The sequence below is a fragment of the Falco biarmicus genome, chromosome 5 (genome assembly GCF_023638135.1).
Source record: "Falco biarmicus isolate bFalBia1 chromosome 5, bFalBia1.pri, whole genome shotgun sequence".
In the NCBI taxonomy this organism is placed as follows: Eukaryota; Metazoa; Chordata; class Aves; order Falconiformes; family Falconidae; genus Falco; species Falco biarmicus.
In genome coordinates this window covers 57,556,105-57,568,696 of record NC_079292.1, presented here as the reverse complement: position 1 = coordinate 57,568,696, position 12,592 = coordinate 57,556,105, and the positions used below count along the sequence as shown (strand labels likewise).

Sequence of the window (12,592 nt, the reverse complement as noted above, 5' to 3'; positions counted from 1 at the left end):
GTGTGAGCTATGCTGTTAGGTGTGTACATATGTGTCTAAGAGCTGCTATGGCAAATCATTTGGGGCCAGCTCCACGGGAGGATGCAGGTTTAGTGCAGCACTTCCACTGCCTGTGTACGTTTGTGCTCCCTGGGCCCTCACTATGACTTGCACCTTACCCATTTTTGTAAACACAGAGGGACTCTCCAGGGCTTGGAATGGGCCTTTTCTTGCCTCCTCCTAATCTCAGACATTCACAAAGGCTCTTTCCTGCCCTGCACAGCCCTCTCACAGGTAACTGTTGGGCTGGTAGCTGGAGCAAAGGCCCATGCAGCCCCCCTCCTCCTGCAGATGGCTGGTCCAGGGCCAGCAGAGAACAAGCTTTTCTCTAGGGTGGTCTTCTGGAAGGAGCTGCATGGGCACTCAACAGAAGCCTGCCTCCAGACCATCCTGGATATTAAGATAACAGCATGACCTTCCTCAAGCCCAAGCCCTAGTAATCCAATTTCCTTTTTGCAGCCTTCGGCCTTGCCCACCAGCAAATTCACCTGCAAAACACTCAAAACAGTCACAGCAGTTTTGATATAATTTATTTGTCTTGGTCTTTTTTTTTTTCTTTGCATAGGCATAAATTACAATCTGTTGATTAAAAAATAGAATGAACAAAACAGTGCAGCATTTGCAACAGGCTACAGCATCAAACACAAACTCATCTCCTGCCTGTAACCATCTGTTTCTGCAGGGCTAATTCATAACACATGTGTAGGGCAAACTGAGGAGGGAAATGGGAGTAAATAAGGGAAGTCTGCTCTGACAGCTGTTTCATGTTTCTCCTGCCTCACCAGGCTCATCTGCATCAGCACTAGGATTAAGTACCCCTGGGCACACATGCTGAAGCAGCAGTTTAATGTGCCCTCTTTTTCTTGGCAGCTCAGATAAGTGTTGCAGAAATCCTGCAAGCTGCTGCGGGAGAGGCAGCTGGCCAGGCGCTTCCGTGCGGGCGCTCAGGCTGCAGCCCTGCACCAGTGCAGCATTTGGGGGCTGAGAAACTGCACATAGCCTCAGCATGCCTTTCTGGGATCCTCAGCAGTCAGCACGGTGAGGCCTCCAAAACCAGCACTATCCCTTAGAGAAGGGCATAAGCCCCCAGGGTGACCTCCTCTCACTGGTATCTCCAGGAGTTTTTGCCTCAGAACAGCAGAAACTTTCATCTCCCAGGGACAGGGCAAGCTTGTCTTGTAAAGCCAGATGCTCCCCACCCCACAGCCAGCAAGTTAACACCCCCTCGGAAGGGGCAGAGACCCTGCTCCAACTCCATTCTCAGGAAAAGAGGTCACTCTTTCCCACCTCTCACCAGTGTGCCTGATGTACTATAAAAAACATTTTTTCTTGGGCAAAGACCCCATCTACCCTGGCAGCCAGGGAGCCAGAAAGGACATTAAAAAAGGAGGTTTTCCAGCCTCATGGTTATGGCATTTGCTCCAGCAGCCAGAGAACCCCTGGGGAAGGGGGAGAGCTTAATCACTGCTCTCTCTTTATCATTCAATTAAATACAGGAGCTACTCTGCTGAGCCTGGGACAGGTCCAGACATACACAAAAGCAGAACTCTATGTGCACAGGGTACTCATGGACATGACTCCAAGGCAAGCACACAGCTGTAGACAAGTTTAAAATAACTTTGGCTATTGCTGCCAAGAATTAAGACTACACTCAGTATAGGAGAGAATTTATCATCACTGGATCTGGCAGCAGGACTGCTTTTTCCCAGGAGCAGGGCCTCCCAGCTCTGCAGAGGGTTACATGGAGTAACTTAACTTGTTAGAGAGGGGGCTGCATCCTTTGGGCTTGCTTTCCTTGCTTGGAGTAAGCAGACCCCTCCAGAAAGGGCATGCTGCCATCATACTCATCCCCTGGGGCTGGTACTGAGGAGCTCAGGGCTCAGCACACATCAGGGCACGATGAAGGGAGACACTTCTTCAGCCCCTTTTCTCTATGTCCCTTGCCCTACAGTGCTTCAAGCAGGGAAGAACAGAATGGGCATCAATTCATGGTGCCCCGCCTGTGCCCAGGAAAGGACAGTCCCAGGGAAAGGATGATGCCAGCATCAGACAGGGCTGAAATGCTAAAGATGAGCCCTTTAGCTTTTCTTTCAACAAAACACAAGTGTGGAGGCTGTATAATGCCACCCAAGGACATAAGCCAAACTAGAGCGTGATGCAGGCAGCCAGGAGGTGAGGCAGCCAGATGGCCCTGGCACTCCTCAGCCTGGGGAAGGTCCCTGTGCATCCCGCCCGCAGTGCCCTGCCACAGCTCCCCCCCAGCGGTACTGGCAGGATCTACGCGCCCGCTGCAGGCAGAACGCCCCATCCTGCTCTGGCACAGTCCTCTGCAGCCCAGGGCTCAGGGAACCAAGCTATGCCAGGGAGGAGAAGGCAGGAGGGAAAGGGAACCCTTCCAAGAGAAAGGAGGTCAGCCTGTGCCAGCCATCTGCCATCAGGGACCGGGAGGTGTCGGAGACGGCCCTGAGCACTGCAGGTAGGGGGAGGCCCTGTTGCTCCCCAAGGTGCAGAAGCATGCTGGCACCTGCAGGCCCTGGGGATTGCCCCATCTCCCACCCAAGAGACCACTGAGGCACAGAGGGATTCATGCCAAGCACTGGGGCAGCAGCTCCTGCTCGCTGCAAAGTCGCCTATGTACAGATGCAGCCGCAGGCAAGGGGCTGCAGCCATGCGTTGCAGTCTCAGAGGGCATCTCCAGAGCAAGGGAAGGCAGGAATGCCTCTGGCACCCTGCCAAGCAGCAGTCCAAGGTCCAGAGGACCTTGCCTCCCAGGTCCAGCTACTAAGCCACCAACAACTCTAGGCCCATATTTTAAACAGCTCTGCTCATCTTATTCTAGCTTATCCTACTGTGTGCACTATTCGCCTACTAAACAAAGCTCTAGCCCTCTGCATCTAAGCCACTCGCCCAAGTGGCACCATGTAACATTCTCTGGTTAAGTAGAAACTGCATGGAAAAAGTCTCCCCCTCACCCCACCCCCCTTTGTTACTACAAAAAAATAATCCCAAACACCCCAACTGGAAAATAACTCCTTCCCACCCCCCCACCTTCCCCCCACTTAAAAAGACAAAAAAAAAAACCTCAAAAGGGAAGCAGGCAACAGGAGTTTTCAATAGCATCATCAACCCTAATACCATGGAGCCGGGGGCCCAATGGCATTGCCGAGACCCACCACAGCCGCTGGCAGCGGGAGCGCTCAAGCAGATGGGCAGCAGCACCAGGACAGGCTCCGCCACCAACACACGCTGAATTTCTCCCCTCCTGCTGTCCTAAACCGTTAGTTTTACATTAATACTTCGTTAATACTGCCTTATTTCCCCTCTGCCAGCCCAGCATTGGAGGTCTGAAGATTTTCACTTGAACCATCACCGAGGCAGGAGGAGTGGCCCCACGTGGAGGGGGGCCACTCGGTGGCCATGACTGGTGGCTCCTACCTACTCCCGTGGCACTGAGCTGGTCAGCGCAGTCCCATATACCCCATCACGCCCAAGCCTGCATGAAGCACGTTGCAAAGTTACGTACCCCTTTCCCCAAGCCCCAGCGACGCTCCGCACACCATCAGAAAGGAGCAGACAAACAGGGATGAGGGGCTGCGCAGACCCGATAAAAAAATTAGCTTAAAAAGTTAAAACGTCCAGTACGCACAGAAAACAAGCCAGGCTGCGCTAGGACCCACGTGGGATGCTCTTGCCTCGCCACCCCAGTCCTTGGACGAGTGAAAGCTTCACCCCTTAAACGCCAGCTCTTCTCCTCCCCCGAGGGGAGCAGCTCCCCAGGGCAGCTGCTGGCACATCCCAGGATTTCTACGTGCAAAGCAGCGAACCAGACGCATCCCCTCCTGCTGTCAGCCCGGCAGCATCCTCGTCCCTCGCAGGAGCCGGGGGTCAGTGCGCTGGCTCCCCGTGCACGCGGAAGCGGTAGATGCAGGTGTATTTGGGGTGGCCCCAATTGCTCAGCACCCGGAGCTCCACCAGCTGGTATGTGCCCACAGCATTGCCCTTGGGGAGAGGAGGAAGGAAAAACACCTGAGCCTTTGAGAACTCTCACAGGCTCAAAGACCCCACAAGCCCCATTTTCTTCTTGGGGTCAGGTGCTCTGACAGCAAAGCACTTACCTCCAAGTAAAACGTTTGGATGGGGTCACCATCATGGTTGTAGGTGAACTGCCCAAGGAGAAGACCCTCATCCTCTCCCTCCTCCTTCAAGCCCTACAGAGGGACAGGGAAGCAGAAAGGGAAAACCGGGGCGATCAGACAGGGAGACCAGAGACAATGACTGCACCCAGGGCAGAAGCAGGAGACAGAGAAGCAGGCACACTTGGCCCCTGCTCCTGCTCTTCCAGGCCAAAAGAGACAAACAGGGCCAGGGGCCAGTGGGGAGGGATGGGGCAGGGGGAGAAGACCAAAAGTTACACCTACTCGATTGCCTCTCTCCCAGTGTCACCCAAAATGCTTCCTGAAAGCCCAGTGCTCTCCCTCTCCTACCCCCCCCAGTACTGCTTCTTCCTCCTCTTCAGGATAAGAGCAGCCCCCCAGAGTACTTCACAGCCAGGTGTGGGGCTCACCAGCCCTCCCCCCCCATGCCCTTCTCCACCATGGCACCCTCCCACCACATCCCCCCAGTCCTCCCTCCAGTCTGGGCAAGGGCACTCACATAAACAGCGAAATCCTTGGGGGCACTGGGAATGGTCCCCTGGGGCGAGAGGGCTTTCGGGATGTGCTCCAGTGTCACGGCTGTGGGGTGGATGATGCTGGAGAGGCGGATGACAGCAAAGCCCTGAGACCCACGAAATGCCCAGCAGTTCCCAGGGTTGACATCTGGCTACGAACACAGAAGCAAGACACCAGCAATGTTATCACCATCAGTGACATTTTTCTCCTCCATCCCAACATCAGCCTGGCCGCTTGCTTAGAGTGACAGCAAGAGCCCAATAAAACCCACCAAGCCCACGTGAGAACCAGCCTGGCTGGTCCTCCCTGTCAGTGGGGTCTCGCCCCGCCGGTGCCCACCTGCAGGATGACACGGGGGGACTGTGAGTGGAACCACAGGGGGATGCCAAACAAGCTCAGCAGTGCCGTCTGTGTCTCATAGGTCTCTGAGCAGCGGGTGTTGATGACGCTGGCCCCTGGCATGGAGAGGGGAGGACAGCAGATAAGCTGGGTGCCAGCACCCTGTGGTCCCCTCCCCAGGATGGCTGGCTCATCCAGGGTGGGCAAGTCTCCCCCACCACCCACCTGCTGACTCCAGGGCGTAGTCAACCATCCCCACGCGGTCCTCACTGTAGCGCTTCAGGGCCTGGTCCACGATAAGATGCACTTGCTGCAGCAGGAGCAGAGGGCACAAGACGGGTGAAGGGCCAGGGCAGGCATCCTGCTCCCCACCCGCCTCCACCCTGCAGGGACAGAGAGGGCGCAAGGACCTTCCCACAGAACAGCCAGGGGATGAATCACCGTGGCAAAAATGAGAGGACACGCATTTGGCTGGGAAGCCTCATCAGAGGTTGCTAAAAATACTCCAGACGAGAGGAGCTGTGCAATGAAAGGGCAGCACCCAGGCAGGCTGGGCTCCCTCATCCCCATCCGGAAAGAGGGGTTGGCCCCAGGGGAGGAGGGGTATTCCCCCAGTGGGTACCAGGCAACCTGACAGCCCACCCAGTCCTCCCCAGCATCATCTGCTGGCTCCTCCTGCCCCAACCTGCAGGATCGATGAGAGCTCTGCGCATCTGGAAAAGGGAGAGCAGGCCAGAGCATGCTTCTGGAGCCAAACCCAGCCCCAGGAGCTGGGACCCTGCAACACCACTGTGGATCTAAACTTTATGGCATGCATGAAGCTTGCACAGACTGTAGGGCCTGCTAATCCCAGCTTGATCCCTCCCTCCACTACCTCCGCAGGGAATTGCCAGCAACTTCTTCCAAAGCAAGCAGGCTCATTTTTTCCCTTGGTGTCATTTTGCTGAAATGCTTTGTCCCAAATGACTCTGCAGCACTGCTGGAGGACAAGGGTAAGCAAGATGCTCAACCCATGGAAACCTCACTAGCACCTGCCCCACCTTCTGATGCTTGAGCAGAAACTTGGATTTTGAGACAGCCACAGTCTCACAGGCATGGGGATTTGGCCACCTGCGACCTCTTCTGGGGCAGGGTGCAGGCACAGCCCAGGACAGGCTGGCAACAGAGAAGGGATGAAGGAGTTTCAGGGATGCTCTTGCCAGCTGTGATTGGGGCCAAGATCGATGTCCCAGCTGTAATGGCTGTCCTTACAGCTCTGCCATCTGCCAGGCATGTATGCCAGCCCCACCCCAGCACACACACAGTGGGGCACAGCCCCCAGTTCCACACCTGTGGTCACCATCATGTCCCTGGGGCTCAGGCCAGCACTCACCTCCTCTGTCACCCCCGCAGTCCCCGCTTGCTGCAGGGCCACTCCAATACCGGCCTGAGCATCCCGTGCCGACAGCCTCCGGTCTTCCAAGACTTTGGCCAGGATCTTGTGTTCCAGGGCCTGGAGCTCCGCTTGCAAGTCTTCACGCTGGAGAATGAGGCCAGCGGCACCATCCCGCCGGGACTGTGACAGGAACTGACTGACCCACGCCGGGAACTGCGTTTCCACCTGAAACAGTGGGGACAGAGCTCAGCCCTGGGGCAGGCATCCTCATGCCTCCCTCTGCCAAACAGGGTGAGGATTGGAGGACTCACATCAGCCCGCACCGCCTTCAGTTGCTCCAGCATCCCCTCCACGTTCTTCCCCATCACCTCCTGGTCCGACTTGAGACCTGCCAGCTCCCTCCTCAGCGCTGCCACCTCCTGCTCCAGCTCACCCACCTCCTGCTGGAAGCTCCCTTGCAGGCTCTCCTGCGCTGAGCTGTGCCGGGAGAAAGGCAACAAAACCTCACGCTGACAGTCCCAACTCCCCTCTGCAATTTGGGGGAGGAGGTTCATCCCCCATCACCTGCTCCAAACTGTTTCAATTCCTGTGGCAGTGACCTTTTCTACTGCATCCTGCGGGAAAGCATCCCCAGCTTGCTCCTTGGCTGAAGGGCCACAGTCCTCACAGCGATGCAAAATGATGGTGGCAAAGGTCATTTGCTGCAACTGCCTTTTGAGCCCTGCCACCCACCAGAGCACTTTCTTGCCGACATACTTGCATATCCATCCCTCCCCTCCCCCGCCAAGACCATAGCACTCAACCTCTCCTTTGCCTCAAACAGACTAGACCTGGAAACCCCTCCTAAGCCTCGCCGTGGGGATTTCACCCTGCTACCTGCCTGCCCCTAACAGAGCAGCAGCATCTCTGCCCTGGCAGCCAGCGTTACCTCCGCCACTTCGAGTTCAGCTCCATCAAGCGTGCCTCCATCTCCTGCCAGGAGAAGGGGAAGCTGTGAGACCTATGATGCCAGTGGTGAGGATGTCCCTGCCCAGGTACCACCACACGCTCACCCCCTTACCAAAGAGGCTTGTGCCATCTTCCCCAGGCGCTCGTCTAAATCCCTCTGCACCTGAGTTCGGAGGGCATCCAGCTCACCCTGCAGGGTGAGGGGAACATGGGGGAACATCAGAGTCCAAACCCACACGCACCCAAGTCCCCATGTGCCCCTCACGCCCCTCACCTGGAGGTGGCTGGTCATGTCAGTGCGGAGATGCTCCTTCAGCCCTGTATCCCGGCGGCTCATCAGTCCCTCCAGCAATGCCAAGATGTCCCCTGAGGGCGGCTCTCCCCCTGCTGCCACCGCTGCCGCCCCCCGCTGCAGCTCCCACCGTGACACCTCAGCCTCCAGTGCCTCAAAGCGCTTCTCCAGGGCCTGGAAGCGAGCCAGGAGCCGGTGCTCCCCCCGAAGCCCCTGCAGTGGCAAAGGCAGGGCACAATGCAGCCCCCACAGGGAGCTGGGGACCACCTGCTCCACAGGGATCCCAGTGAAAGAGGACCTAGGCCACCTGGTCCCCAGCGTCAGTGGCACTTTATTCATCTGCTGCTTCCCAGCAGCCAGCAGATATTGGTCCTGCTCCATTCCTGGGACACCCCCAGAGTGAGATGGCGACAAGCTGGGGGAGACATCTCTCCACCAACCCCCAGCACCTCCCCATCCCCTGGAAGGGTTCTTTCAGACACAGAACACACTGTCCCAGCTCTCACTGCAAGTCACCTGGGCCACCGCTATGCCTTACCTGGTCCAGTGCGGTCAGGTCCCCTGCTCCAGGCACATCAGAGGAGGAAAGCTTTCCAGCTCCCCACCACGAGAAGGTGGGGAGGCTGAATGTCGACAGCCCGTATGGGTAGAAGTACCAAGCTCCTGAGCAATCGGGGGGATGAGATGGTTAAAAAGGCAAGCCAGTGATGGGCCACAGCAGGGGACAGGGCGGACATGCAGAGGCACAGCCATATCAGCATCACCTGGGGTTACCAGGAAGCCCCAGCACAAGGGTGCAGATGCACCAGGGTACAAGGAGCTATAAGCACTGAGCTTAGGGCCATCCCATCCCCCACATACAGCAGTGGGATGCTCTGCACTGCCCCAGACATCAGGGCAACAGATTGAGCCAGGCCAACTCACCGTAGGCAGCAACAGCAAGGAGCAGGAGGAGCAGCAGCAGAAGCAGGGACCTCTTCAGCCATGGGTAGCGCCTGGAGCACAAAGAGGTGCCTGTAGGACTGCAGCCACGTTCCCCCACTGCAGTGCTCCTCTGGATGGGGGCAGAGGGAAAGCAAAGCCCAACCGGGCTCTGGCACAAGACGCCCACCCCACCATGCTGGGCTCTGTGGGGCAGCCCCTCTCTGAGATCCTGCAGGTTTTCCCCAGGCCTCCCCCACCCTGCTGTCCTGCCACCACACTCACCTAGAGAAGGGGACGCCACCCGTGTGGGGAGCTGTGCCGGTGAGGCGGTGCCAGGCAGCTGCCAGTCCTGAGAACAGCCACCCCACGAACCGGACTGCCAGGAGAGAAACCAAGCCTCAGGCAGAGTCCAACAGAGGATCCCTCCATCCCAGAGGATGCTCCCACAGAGGGGGATAAAACCCCTCTACCCAAGCAAGGAGCAGCACACATGGCACACGGAGAACAGAGATGCTGATGGGAGAAAGGTGCTGCTAGAGCACCCCCACCCCCACCCCCAGTCCTCCACTCACCTGGGGAGGTGAGCACCTGCCAGAGGAAGGAGCCTACTCGAGAGGCTGCGGTCCTCAGCCCCGACCCAGAGCTACTCTGGCCAGAGTAGAGTTGACCTGGAAAGGAAGAAGCGAGGCAGTAAGTCACTAAAAGAGAGTCTGTGCCCCTGTGCATTGCCCAGGGCAAAAGCTTTGCACAGGGGGTGGCATGCAAAGGCGGCTGGCAGCACCCTGGGCACAGCCATGTCCTGGGCTGGTCCCCTTGAGGACATCTCCTCCAGCACCGCTGCCACTGCAGAGAGGCTGGTGCATCCCTACCTGCGTAGTCGTCTTCCGAGGAGTACCCAGACGAAGAGGCGTAGGTGTCATACATCTTGCTCTCCAACAGCCCATTGATCTTGCTGGACTCTGCGTCCCCTACGCCTCTTCTCCTCCTGCTGGAAAGCTCCCCACCTGGCCCCAAAACAGCATCCCCCTGAGAAACCACTCACCACCACCCCTCACAGGGGACAACCTCATCGGCTAGCCTGGGGGGCCTGCCCCAACGCCACCCCCCCACCCCCCCCCGATGCCCAGGGGGGTCCCCAGCTGCCGTGGGAGGGAGGACGGGCTCACCCCAGTATGTGCTGCTGTCCAGGGCATCATCCAGCACAGAGCTGCCCAGGGCGGCGAGGCCCCGGCTGCCCCCCAGGTAGGACTCGCTCACCAGGGACTCGCTGTAGTAGGAGGTTTGGGTGCCCGGGGAGGGAGAGAGGCGCTTGGTGCTGCTCGATTTCCTCCTGATCGTCCTGCCGAGGGCGAGAACGGCCCCATCGGCCCCGGGCGGTTACGGGGTGGGGTCACAGAGCACCCGGGGAATTCACAACCACCCCTCGGCCGCATCACTTCCCCTTGCCGCCCCCCTCCCCCGTACCAGATGGCAGCAGGTTTCAGGGTGCAACCACCGCTTGCGAAAGGCCCCCCCGCCCCTGCCGGGGCTGCTGCCGCCGCTTCCGCTCGCGCTGCTGCGGTTTTCCGGCCCGCGCTCGCAGCGCAGCTCCTGCCGGCGGTACCCGGTGGCGGCCGCCTGCACCGGGGCGGGAGGGCGCGGGGGGGGGGTGGGGGAAGACGGCGCCTTTACCGGGGCGGGGTCGCAGCCAGTGCCAGGGTGGCTGTGCCCACACGCAGCGAGTTACCGAGTTTGCTGTCACACTCCCTGCCGCGAGCCGCCCTGCCGCCCCCCCCCCCCGTTCCCCCCGGAAGGCGGCCGGTCCGCGGCGCGGGATGGAGCGCCCCGGCCGCGCTCGGGACGAGGGGGTCCCACCCGGCCCCCCAACCCACCGACCTGCCGGTGCTCTCCTTGAAGGGGAGCTGTTGGCCCCCCAGCAGAGAGCTGCCGCTGCTGCTGGTCGTGGCATCGTCGTCCCCGGGGTAATAGCGCGTGGTGATGAGACGCTGGCTGCGGCGGGACATGGCGGCGGCGGCAGGGGGGGGCGGGTATCACGGTACACCTGGGGAGCCGGGAACAGAGGGAAGTGTCAGTGCAAGGAGACCCCAGCACGTACCGAAAACCCCTCCCGCGCAGGCGGCCGTGGCGTGCCCGGTGCGGCCGGGGGCGCTACGAGCCCGCCGAGGGGCGTCTGCCGGCCCGGGCCATCCCCCCACCGCCGCGGAGCCAGCGCCGCCGCCTCCCCTTATAGGGTCACAGCCGCCTCCGCTGCGCCGGCACCCGCCCGACGGCAGGGCCCCTGCCCCACCGAGCCCCCGCCCGGCGCGAGCCGTGCCTCCCGCAGCTCCCGCCCCCCGCAAACCCGCCGCGCCCGCGCCACCGCCCCACGCCAACCCACCGGCGAGCCACGCAGCGCAGGGCGGCCGCCCGCAACGCCGCTCCCGGCCGCCGCCGCCGCTGCGCTCCCTTTTGTTGTGCAGGGGAAGCGGCCCCGGCCCCGCCCCCCGCCCGCCCCGCCTCGCGGCACCGCGCGCGCGCCGGCGGGGGGGCCGCTACCCCCCGGGCCTCTAGGGGCCTCCTCGATATGCCATTATTATTATTATTATTATTATTATTATTATTATTATTATTATTATTATTATTATTGTTGTTGTTGTTGTTATTGTTATTGTTATTACTGTCATTTTCATATTTTATTTTATTTTGCTTTATTTATCTCATTTTTATCATCCCCCCTGGGGTCGGCCGACGGGGAGAGCCCACCCCCACCTCCCGGTTGCCCACGGGGAGCCGAACGCCTGAGCCCGGGAGGTGTGTTCCCCGCCACCCCAGGGCCAAGGGCAGCCCCCGGGCTGGTCCCACGGGTGATGCAGGGCCAAAATGGGGGCTCCCAGCTGCAGAGCTGCGCCCCGGCCCCGGCCCCCTCTGGGTTTTGGTGGGACAGACGGTTTGCCAGCCCCGGTGGGTTGGTAAATAGCCGTCCCCCCCCCGCGCCCCCGGGGCGGCAGCAGGGCCGAACCCGTCCCCGCGGCACGGGCAGCGCCGCTCGACGCCCCGGTGCCCACGCGCTACCAGCGCCGCCGCGACCGGGCCGGCGGGTTCTGCTGCTCCTCGGGCACCCCGGTACCATCCCGCTCCCCCCGCAGGCGGCCGGGCCGGCTCGGCAGCGGGGTGCGAGCCAAACCCGGCGGCTCCCGTGGGACCTTGAACTTGCAGCGGCGCAGCCGGGACCTTGTGCAAACTCACCAGGCTGAGAAAACAGCCGCCCACCCACGGCCCGGCCCGAGCCTGACAGCGCCCTGGAAAGGGATTTTCCCGGGGGGGCTCAGCGAGGAGAGGGGAACCGGCCACCCGTGTCCGGACGCAGTTGTGGGGCTGTGTCTGTGGGGCACAGGGCAGGAACAGCCTCGCCAGCCAGCGCTGTGAAGGCAAAAAGGCACTCGTGGCGAGAGTCAAACAACATGGAGCTGGCAGAAGGGGAGTAACCTGTTGCAGAACAGCCCTGAAACCTTTTCCTCCCTGTGCCGGGGTTTGGTGCAGCAGCCAGGGCAGCAGCAGGACATGCTGCCAGCGTCGGGGGCGGGGGGGGCACGTCACAACAAACCCCAATTCAGAGTCCCCAGTCCTGTTGTGTAACGTGGACAGATCCTCTTTGTCTCGCTTTTGGTTTTTTTCTCTCTCCCTTTCGAGCCCATTTTTTGTTCCGGCCTAAATCTCCGCCTGGCTTTTCCAGGGCAGCCCTGTCTCCCGCTGCGCCAGCCGCCCTTTTTCACTCTTTCCTGCTGCTTCCCATCGCTCTGTGGGTGACTGGCTGGGCCAGAGGACATCTCCCCGGTGGCACCTTTATCTCTGGCCATGCAGATGCCAGCCCTGTGCCCCATCCTGGGGACACTGGCGGTAGCCTTAGCAATGGCACCTGCCCCAGCTGACGTAACCCTGCTGTGGATTAACCTCCCTGGGAGGCTCAGGGGATAAGCTGGGTGCTGAGCCACCAGGCACTAAATAGGGTGCGTGGCTCTGGGTCAA

The 12,592-nt window shown here is 60.1% G+C and overlaps 1 protein-coding gene across 2 annotated transcripts; it reads right to left on the bottom strand.

The window, feature by feature from the left end:
• Positions 1 to 552: 552 nt before the first annotated feature.
• On the bottom strand, positions 553 to 11,079 carry SUN2 (Sad1 and UNC84 domain containing 2). Of its 2 annotated transcripts, XM_056339693.1 has the most exons (18): positions 10,965 to 11,079; positions 10,463 to 10,628; positions 9,754 to 9,926; positions 9,457 to 9,591; positions 9,160 to 9,255; positions 8,870 to 8,963; positions 8,588 to 8,658; positions 8,202 to 8,326; positions 7,646 to 7,876; positions 7,484 to 7,561; positions 7,352 to 7,395; positions 6,735 to 6,900; positions 6,421 to 6,648; positions 5,274 to 5,358; positions 5,049 to 5,164; positions 4,693 to 4,860; positions 4,155 to 4,247; positions 553 to 4,038 (listed from the first exon to the last, which is right to left on the bottom strand). In XM_056339693.1, the coding sequence occupies exons 2-18, from the start codon at positions 10,588 to 10,590 to the stop codon at positions 3,925 to 3,927; spliced, it is 2,145 nt and encodes a 714-aa protein (XP_056195668.1). In that variant the 5' UTR covers positions 10,591 to 10,628; positions 10,965 to 11,079; the 3' UTR covers positions 553 to 3,924. The 2 variants fall into 2 exon arrangements, 1 of the variants encoding a protein (XP_056195668.1); XR_008821994.1 differs by lacking the exon at positions 553 to 4,038 and having other exon boundaries at positions 4,693 to 4,856.
• Between the last annotated feature and the right edge of the window lie 1,513 nt (positions 11,080 to 12,592).

Excerpts from the sequence above, each read along its gene's own strand:
- SUN2 (XM_056339693.1), bottom strand. The coding sequence starts at position 10,590 with ATGTCCCGCCGCAGCCAGCGTCTCATCACCACGCGCTATTACCCCGGG. Across the intron at positions 8,659-8,869 it reads GGTGGCGTCCCCTTCTCTAG|GCGCTACCCATGGCTGAAGA; the intron begins GTGAGTGTGGTG and ends TTTGTGCTCCAG. Across the intron at positions 8,327-8,587 it reads CCTTGCTGTTGCTGCCTACG|GAGCTTGGTACTTCTACCCA; the intron begins GTGAGTTGGCCT and ends CCGATTGCTCAG.